We start from the raw sequence: 10,652 nt of genomic DNA, 5'->3' as shown, positions 1-10,652 counted from the left end.
TAGATTTTGTCATTTATTTCTCCGGGAGTGGAAGAAATTATTGCTTCTTACATTGTTTAGTACATTTTTCTGAATTTTACCTTAAAGACCTTAAAAAAAACCAAAAAAAAAAAAAAAAAAAAAAAAAACACCGTACGGTTTCTCCACGGATCACTGAATGTGGGCGGAGCGGAGTCAAGTCAACTCGTACCCTAACCGACTCGTACCCAGGTCAACTCGTACCAAATAGGTCAACTCCTACCCAAAAAGTAAAAGTCAACTCATACCCAAGAATCTGGTTACGAGTTGACTCCTCCTCTTCAATTGATGACAACTCGTACCTAAGCGATATATCACTTATATGCGCATACATATTTTGCATTATGGGCAGATTCTTGGATACGAGATGACTTTTGCCTTTTGGGTACGAGTTGACCTATGTGGTACGAGTTGACCTATGTGGTACGAGTCGGTCAGGGTACGAGTTGACTAGAAATGGCGGAGCTTATCCATGGTCAATGTTATTTACCTGGCCAAGAGATCAGTTGTTGTGTATATTTTTATGATATACACAGGAAATTTCTCAGGTTATCACAAATTATGCTTAGTGTCTTGATTTGTGCAAAAAAAAATAAATTAAAATTTCTACCTACATGCATTCCGCATTTCTATTTCCCGTAAACCTTCAAACTTGGTCATATTTATGTATTGCAGATAACAGGTTTAGCCCATTTCTAAACCTTTGCTTTTTAAAACTTCTAATTAAATTGTTATATATCGTATAAATAATTTCCTAAATATAATATTACCCGGCGTTTCCGGGCACTTCCTGGTGCCCTGGGAGTTCGCGGTGTCGTGGGTGTAGTAGGTAAAATATCCATGTTTCGAGAGAATGAATAAATCCAAGTAGATCTGTGTACATGTACAACCACATGAAGAATGATCAAGATACCCCTCATTATGGGCCGTCTGTAGGGTTTCTGTGGCTGTAGTGTTTGCGTAATGGTGGTATCCCTAACAGCTGACACGAAGTCTACCCCCCCCCCCCCCTCCTCTCTCTCTCTCTCTTTAGGGTTTCTGTGGACGTAGTGTTTTTTAACGATAGCATCCCAAACAGAAGCTGACATGAAGTCTACACCCCCTCCTCTCTCTCTCTTTAGGGTTTATGTGGACATAGTGTTTGTGTAACGATGGTATCCCAAACAAAAGCTGACTCATTGCTAGTCTACCCCCCCCCCCCCTTTCTCTCTCCCTTACTCTCAATCATTGACTAAATGAATAATTATTGTCATACGTATGCAACACTATTGCCATGCCATATTATTTCATCTATATTTTTGCTACAGTTTTACACATCCCCCCCCCCACTCTCTCTTTATAAATATAAAACCGTGATAAATTATAAATAGCCCAATAACTCTCTCTCTCTCTCTCTCTCTCTCTCTCTCTCTCTCTCTCTCTCTCTCTCTCTCTTTATAAATATAAAACCGTGATAAATTATAAATAGAAATATCTCAATAACTTATTTATGCTTTTTTACTATCGTTTGATTTCTGATTGTGTAATTTATAATCCATGTGGTATCTCAAACAGAAGCATTTTTATACCCCCCGCAACAAGTTGGGGGGGGGATACTGGAATCGGGTTGTCCGTCTGTCTGTCTGTCCGTCCGTCCGTCTGTAGACGCTTTGGTTTCCGGGCTCTAAAGCATTATCCTTTCCACCTACCGTCACCATATCATATATATGGACTACCCATGGGATGAAGATGTTCCCTATCGATTTTGGGGTCAAAAGGTCAAAGGTCAAGCACACTGGACATCGAAGTAGCAATATGGTTTCCGGGCTCTAAAGCGTTATCCTTTCCACCTACAGTCACCATATCATACATATGGACTACCCATGGGATGAAGATGTTCCCTATCGATTTTGGGGTCCAAAGGTCAAAGGTCACGCGCACTGGACATCGAAGTAGCAATATGGTTCGGTTTGTCATGCCATTTGTTTTTTACACTCAGAAAAGAGATAGTTTATACTTATTACCAACACCCTTTGGGAGATTGGGGTAAGCGGGGGGTATTCTTAGTGAGCATTGCTCACAGTACCTCTTGTTTAAACTACTGTAACAGTTTTACGCATGGGCAATATAACCATTATACATGTTGATGTGCTGCGCCAATAAAGAATTGTTCATGTTTTTATAAATATAAAGCCACAATAAATCATTAATATAAAATATTCCAATAACTTATGGGTTTTTTTTAATTATTATTATTATTGTTTGATTTCTGATTGTTTAATCTATAATACATGTATAAAGATGGAGAGAGAAAATACGATGATAAATTGCATTGTATAGGGGACGTTAGAAATACATGTACAACTATTCTAGGTGCGAGTCAATGCTATCAAAACTCAGGTATATTGGGGCTTTCCTCGAGATCTAAAGACTGCCGGTCATCATTAGCCATGATTGTTATCAAAACATCTTTCCCGGGTAGAGGTAGACCATGGTCTCTGCAAACGTCAATCAACCTAAGCTCTATTGTTAAAAGTTTGATTGACCGGCGGCTTATCATTGATCACCACACAGGTAAAATTTGGGGGCGTTAACTTAGAGTTGGGTCTTTTTGAAAATTTGAAAAAATGCCCCCCCCCCCTTAAATCCGCCACTGGTTTGTAAGGCTAATTATAATACCCATATCTTGCTGTGAACTTCGGAGTGGAGCTAGCGTTGTGGCTCAATCATTGTTTGTAAGGCTCATTATAATACCTGTATCTTAAACGAACTTGGCATTAATTCCACCGATTCTTTAAATTCGTATCCAGATTCTGAATTATCTGATAATTTACAAGCTGCAGATGTAGCTACCCTTTCATTTTTCAAAATTTTGTATCTATTTTTCAATCTCAGTGTTATTTAATAGTGCATTGGAAATGGGTCTATAGAACTTTTCACAAGGTTTAAGTTCTACAACATTAGAATGGTGATGTCTCATATCAAGGTCGGGAATTTTTACTGGTTTGGTTGATCTTACAAGATCTGTATGTTTGTCTCTTGTGTTTATCTCTGTCCAATTTGTCAATTCTCGAATTGTTGCAAGCCAAATAAGAAAGTAGCTGTGTGTTTACACGCACCACCTCCACTACAAAGGTATATTTCTGTGCAGGATTATTTAATTTGAAAATATTTTATATTTATAGCCTAATCATAGAGATACAAAACAATGAACAGGAGCTGTGTGGATAGCTCAACAATTATTGGTTGATTTCTGGCACCGTTTGTTTTTATATTTCTACCAGCTTTCCACTTCACTCTTAAAGTATCAAATACACTTTTCCCAACAGACTGGTTGACTATCGTGGTATTACATGCCCTTTCCACCAAGTTAATTGGCCGATACCTTCGAGTCTGATTGGTTTAAATACTTCAATGTGATTGACTAATAATTTGAAACTCCTCATTTTACGTTTTTGCATCACATAAATGAACATCTTTGTATTCTGAAAATTCGAGAGGTAACAGCAGTGTTCATATTAAAGTGAAATAAAGATTTAGAAAGAAAAGTAACAGTTTGCCGGATATGAAGGAGGAGATGTGTGTACATTTGCTTTTATGGATAACAGCAGTTATTGTAGGCAAGTTATTCAGTTCATTTCTGTAAAAGAAGTGAGTAATCTTAAAATCTATCACTGGAGGAATGAAATAGCATATATTATTTACGATTATGATTCTTTTCGTAACCAGACATTTATAACAAGGACGATCGTTAAAAAGATATGAGAGTATAAAACTATTTCATATTATCATTTAAAGTTTATTTGAAGTTTAAATGTTTTGTAACAGGTGTATTTGCATAACTCGTAATCTTAAGTTGAGTAATACATTGCACCAACTGTCCCGAACAATTACATAGTTAGCTATCCCGTGGGGATCCGGGTGAGAATAGGTCCTTAGTACCCCTTGCTTGTCGTAGAAGGCGACTAAATGGGGCGGTCCTTCGGATGAGACCACACAAACCGAGGTCCCGTGTCACAGCAGGTGTGGCACGATAAAGACCCCTCCCTGCTCAAAGGCCATAAGCGCCGAGCATAGGACGAAATTTCGCAGCCCTACACCGGCAGCGGTGACGTCTCCATATAAGTGAAATGATCTCAAGAGGGACATTAAACAATATTCAATCAATCAACATATTTTGCTTGTTGGGAAAACAAGTATTTTTGAAATCACTATGTAACAAAGGACAGAATAATCGAATGATTATATGTTCTCAATTCTTTATTCTTATGCATTCTGACAGTAAACATTATTTTGTTCTGATCGTTGCATATCTTCTTTGTATGACTGATAAGTGGGGTGGGGTGGCTTGAGGAGTAAGCATTCTGTTAACTGGGCACATCTGCCGCGAGTCCTCTATCTTGATATTTAGGTACATGGAACAATCCGTAGTCAAAACTAGTATTACAATTGGTAAGAAAACGGTATTTCCATATACATGTAAGATCATTGAAAAAACCATGTAATTTGTGAAATCCATGTAAGATCAGCTTAGCTGTTTGTAGCCTGCTTAAATTGGACATATTACAACATGCTCTTGAGCATAGAATAAGTAGGGAGACAAATATGTAAAGACCTGACAATACTGTAGAAGTAGATTATTTGTGGAGAATTAAATTTTGGTATTTTCGTTGGCAGAGTTTTAACCCAAATATTTAATTAAATAAAAGCAATTTAAATAAACGGTGGCGCGGTTATGTAATCTGCTTTTATATGGAATCCATGCTGTCTTTCAGCTGCGGGCTCGATAACAATGTACATGTACATTTATATTTGTGCATTTTAGTGATCTGTAACATGTTCCTATCAAATACAGGTAACACACTGTGTAAATGATGATAAATACGCAAAGAACTGATTTTAGGAGAGTCGTTTTCGTTCAATTATTGCAGACTCATTGATTTATTAAACAAAATGTTCAAAACAAAGTGAATATGGGCATTTTCAAAAGAAAAAACACACAACTTTTGTGTTCTATACATTTCTTGAAAACATACAGGGATTTTCAAAACAGAATACCATAATTTCTTTTATGTAACTCGATTACTATTCTATTTTTTTTTTACCCGTGTGTTGTTGATGATGACGTATAATTGTGACTCGGTTCAATGACGATCACTTCGTTATTGACATTTTTCCTGAATCATCGAAGAATACTTGATATAAGAAGAGAAAAGGTGGCTACTAGTAGCCAGCTACTTGAACCAGTAAAAGTTAGCTACTAGTAGGTATGAAATGAAGGTTACTGAGTTTGAATATGATTATCTATCAGGGTTTTTTTTCTAAAGATGCGAGGAATCGTATGAAATTATCTGGTAGCTGGCTGTGAATAATTAAAACCTTTATATCTTGTAGTAGCTGGCTACCTTTAGTAGCTGGCTAGTAATAACTGGCTACTAGTATCTAACTTTTCGTGGTTCAAGTAACTGGCCACTAGTAGCCAACTTTTCTCTTGTTTAAGTAGCCAATTACTAGTAGCGGGTTACTAGTTGCTAACTCTACCAATCTGAATACATGTTGTACTTATAGGGGCGTATAGTTGTACACTTCCTACAAAATGGGATGGAGAGTGGCATGATAGCAGCGAGACAACAAAGGACATCACATTCACTCGCTCTGATAACTACGTGGAGGGATGGAATCACCAAGTATTCTCGGACACTCTGACGTCATGGACGTGTATAGCCGATGATTCTTCCAACAATCTACTGCTATTTAAGTGAATGCAATCGTTTATGTTGCTTTTTCTTAGAATTGTATGTAGACCACCCAGTGTTAAGATTAACACTAATGCATCAATTAATTGTATTTCAAGGTCAAATCAAACAGCTACCCGTCACGGCTTTGTAATGAACGTGTATCGCTGTATAAAATGGGAGAAGACAACAGATTACTCATATACGTATCTAATCCACGCAGGTAAGTAGTTTTGTGATTTTTCAATGCATCTGTGTCTTTTCATAACGTGTATTTCTTATTGGATATTTCATTTACTTTAATCTAGTGTTTAAATTCATCACTTAATTCTTGTAAATATAAACTAATTTGAGATTAATTACAAATGTTTCGTGGTTTCTAACTCAATACATACACAAGGATTTTTTATCAGAATTATGCATTTGTTAATGGGGAACAGTCACGATAAAAGTACTAAATATTTTCTCCAATTGCTCCTAACCAGTAAACATGGCAGATCCTTTTGTTTGTAGATCTAGAAACAGAAAATGTCAACAACAAACGTGTACTAGTACGACTCGTTTCTGACACAGTCAACATCACCAATGGATGTAGTCCCTCTCTAGGATTACCTTCAGCAATAGAAACTGTTGTTCTGATCAAGAAAGGTAAATTAGAATAACGATACCCATCACAAAATCATCGTAATCGACAATGGCTTGAGATATATGTTTCTTGTTAATACACAATTTGAATATTTTTAGGTTATATTCAGAATGCTACACAAGATTGCCCGCCGCCTTTCTTGGGAATATTCAACTATACCTTCAATGACAGCTCTACAGCATACTGTGATGGTTCTAGTGTCTGGGATGTTTGTTCAGATCGAACTCAGATGGTGGTCAAATACACTCTGTGTCCAACAAAGCAATTCTATTCAAGTATGCCCCACGTTTATTCACAGAAATAAGTATTGAATACTTTGATTTTACAACTAAGATCTTTATCATTTTCTTCATTGTAGTTTAAGGTATAATATATAGTAGTTGTGAGGAATGCAAAAAGGTAACTCCATACTCGCATTATTTTTTTTTATAAAATTTTAAAATTAGTTTTATTTTAAATTATTAATAAAGCATTAAATAAAATATATAGGTCATCATACTTTCTAAGATGCTATACATTTATAAATAAAATCATATATTAATGTCAGAAAAATGCAATTTTCCTTCAACATCATTATCAAAATTTCCCCAAAACCGGTTAAAACGACACAACAGTATTCATGATATTTACATGAAACTGTTTCTTTACAAAACTATTCAAAATTTCCGTAAAAATTAAGAAAAATATATCGCATAATAAACAAGGATTCAATGAAAACAGAGTTATTGCCCTGAATTTGATATTTTGAAACAAATTATTCATTTTTATGTATAACTTTTGAAATATTTTATGTTTAACAAGATGTTTTATACAATAACCATTGAAAATTACACCAACAAAATTTATGTTCCTATCATGCATAAATCTAAATAGATAATTGATTTTGTAAAATCTTATGATATCACAGGAGAGTAAAATTACTTTAAACAATGTTATTCAATAAATGAATAGGATTAGGCAACATCCATAACCTATAAATACATTCTCCTTGTACAATTTCCTCATATATGGAACTATTCCAACAACACCTCCATATGGTGTGTAATATCTCAGCTGATCGATGCGAAAGAGCTTGTTTTGCGTATTATCAGTTTGAAATCAAGGCAGACTGCTGACAAACAAGTTGGTGTTAGAGGTTTTATCAGTCTCGTTTAATGTCAGCATTTTGCAAATTCTATAGCCATTATAATGATCAAGTATGCCAATACAACCTATTATGCTTCAAATGCTGTCTGACGTGTTTCATACCGATTGTTAGACAGTTCCTGGCACGGTGGTTTTCAGCAGGGATTACTCCATTTACATGAGCAAAATACAGGGCTCACAGTGGATGTAACCGGTCGACAGGGGATACTTACTACTCCTAAGCACCTGACCCCACCTCTGGTATGTTCAGGTGTCCGTGTTTGCCCAACTCTTAATTTTGCATTCTTTGTAGGAGTTATGAGATTGATCACTGTTCGTTATCTTCGCCTTTTCAATGGTCACTCATGCCACATTTCTACTAGATCAATTGCCGGCTGTCTGAATGTCTACTGAGAAGTAGCATTTCATCCAGTATTCTTACTGTGTTACATTCAGATACCAAGATTTTAACTGCTCGTGGAGACGCAGGTGGAAACTGTAAAAATGAATTACTGATCCTCTCAGTAATGTTCATGTTACATGTAGGTCTTTTGAGGTATAATCCTCGCAAATTCCTGATTTTCCCTTTTAAAGATAAAATTTTGTGATATGATCGCAGAATACCATATAACAATTGTTTTTTTTTTTTGTGGTTGTAAACATTGGCGAATTTAAAAGATAAAGATACGTCAGTGATTTTGACTGTGTCAGATTGGGCGATGTACATTGCATCTGTCATACAAATATACAAGAGAACCACATGCCTTATCGGTCACCTTAATACTGGTGAAAAAGTATCACTACTCTCAAGGGCTATGAAATTTAGAAAACAATGTCTGTTCTGAATATCTAAGCTAAATTCTAATGTTCAGCAACAGTATAAAACAAGATGTGTTCTTATAACTTCACTGCCCTTAAAAGTACATACACCGATGAAAGGCGTAAAATAATATAATAGGTGTATTAACATTAAAATATCAAAATATATGATTAAATTGGACCCACCCTAAAGTCAAAACCCTGAGTTGTGAAATTCACCATTTTTGTGCATCCTCTTCTCCAATTCCTAAGCATCCATTTAGATTTTATGCAGTATCCGCAAACTTACACATAAATACTATATACACAGTTTGGCCCACCCTGGGGTCAGAACCCCTACTCTGGAGATCATCAAATTTACAATTTTGATAAAAGACTACCTGCTCTTTCTAAATATCCATTTAATTTCAATTTAGTATCAATAGCACTAAAGAAAATATTGTTTTAGTGTTTTACACATAAACACTATATACCAACTTTGGCCCCGCCCTGAGATCAGAACTCCTACCCTGGGGATCGTGAAATTTATAATCTTGGTAGAGGCTTTCCTGCTATGCATCACTCTGCATTTAGTTTGTTTTAATACGTGTGCGGTTCTTGAGAAGATTTTTTAAAATTGGTCAATTTTGAGCAGTTTTTGCCCCGCCCTTAACGCCCCAGGGGTGCAGGAATCCTGAAATTTACAAATTTTGTCCCTGTTGTTCCAAATATGTTTCATACAAAATTGAAAAGAACTGGAATGAAAGTTATCAAGAAGAAATTAACTGACCATTTTGGCTTGATACCAAAACCCCTACCCCTGGTGTCATCAAATTTACAATTTTGGTAAAAGACAACCTGCTCTTTCTAAATATCTATTTAGTTTCAATTTAGTATCAATAGCACTAAAAAAAAGTGTTATAAAAGTGTCTTACACATAAACACTATATAAGAAGTTTGGGCCCGCCCTGGGGTCAGAACCCCTACCCCAGGGATCATGAAATTTACAATGTTGGTACAGGTCTTTCTGCTCTACATCACAAAACATTTAGTTTTTCTTATACGTATGTCAATTTTGGACAGCGTTTGCCACGTCCCTACGGCCCCAGGGGTGTTTGAGTCCTGAGATATACAATTTATCCCCCCCCCCCCTGTCCAAATGATGCTTTATACCAAATTTGAAAAGAATTGGAATGGTAGTTATTAAGAAGAACTATTGTTCTATTGTTAACGCACGATGGACGACGACAGACGGACTACGACCTATTGCAATAGGTCACCTGAGTTTACTCGGGTGAATTAAAAAGGGATTAGTAATTATTTTCGATTTGGAACGTATTGTCTAAATAACAAAAACTGGCATCCTGCCAAAATAACATATTTTCTGGTATTGTAACACCCAAAACTAAACCCCATTTTCGTAGTCTCAAAAGAACGGAATAAAATCCTAATCCTTTTCAATTATGGAGGAAGTGAACAAATAGAAATCCAACCTCCTTTCGTTCCACGTTTGAAATTCCGAAACCTTATTGCACACCTACGGAAGTACAAGAATTGCGCAATTATATGCAAAAATTAAACATCTTTTACTTTTTTGAATTGTAAAAGAAGTTGCAAGAAGAAACTTTAGATAGACCAACTAGATAACTACAGCCTACCCAATGTTCTTATGTATATATATATGAAAAGTTATTTTATTATAGCCGGTGGTATTGCATACTGTGCATACTTCGCCTCAGTAGGAAGCAATTATTACGTCACAGTTGTTAACACAGATACCACAGTGGACTTTACTTCCACCTTCCGATTTACCTGCTACGTAAGTCCAGTTCTTATACCACATAACATAAAAATCAAACTAGGGATGTTTCAGAGTGTTCAGTGTGTTCTTGGTGTTCATAGGCCGTGACGACTTCCGGTGATAAGGTGTACGCTAGTGACAACAAGGGGGCCTGTGGACAAAATCAGACACCACAAGACAAAATGAGCACAGGGGCCGGAACACTAACTTTTACAGTTGCTGGTAAACTTGAAAGCGTTAAAATTAAGTAAAATAAAATTAGTTGATGAAGCGTTTAAACATTTGAATTAACCAATAAAGAATTAGTCTAGTTGATATTTCAACGTTGCAAAGTGTTTTTCATTTCATTTTCAGAAATATGTGGTAAGTATCTATTTAGTTACTTTTTCTATTTATAGCTTGCATAAACGTGCATTTATGGAGAAGGGTTAGAAAACCGTACAATTTTAATTGCACAGCCATGTTCCTGTATGTGTCTGTCATCACTAAAACTACAAAAAATAGAAGTATGGTGAATCAAAATTGGTACCATATACTTTTTACAATATAA

The 10,652-nt window shown here is 35.9% G+C and overlaps 1 protein-coding gene across 1 annotated transcript; it reads left to right on the top strand.

Annotated features, from left to right (window-relative positions):
• The first annotated feature begins 4,833 nt into the window (after positions 1–4,833).
• LOC125680182 (uncharacterized) lies at positions 4,834–10,353 on the top strand. Its single transcript, XM_048919623.1, has 7 exons — positions 4,834–4,852; positions 5,566–5,755; positions 5,852–5,955; positions 6,246–6,380; positions 6,477–6,653; positions 10,005–10,120; positions 10,204–10,353. Exons 1-7 carry the CDS (start codon positions 4,834–4,836, stop codon positions 10,351–10,353), a joined length of 891 nt encoding a protein of 296 aa, XP_048775580.1.
• Positions 10,354–10,652: the final 299 nt, after the last annotated feature.

The sequence above is a fragment of the Ostrea edulis genome, chromosome 2 (assembly GCF_947568905.1).
Source record: "Ostrea edulis chromosome 2, xbOstEdul1.1, whole genome shotgun sequence".
NCBI lineage: Eukaryota > Metazoa > Mollusca > Bivalvia > Ostreida > Ostreidae > Ostrea > Ostrea edulis.
The sequence above is the reverse complement of the archived record's forward strand: the minus strand, read 5'-3'. Positions and strand labels throughout refer to the sequence as shown.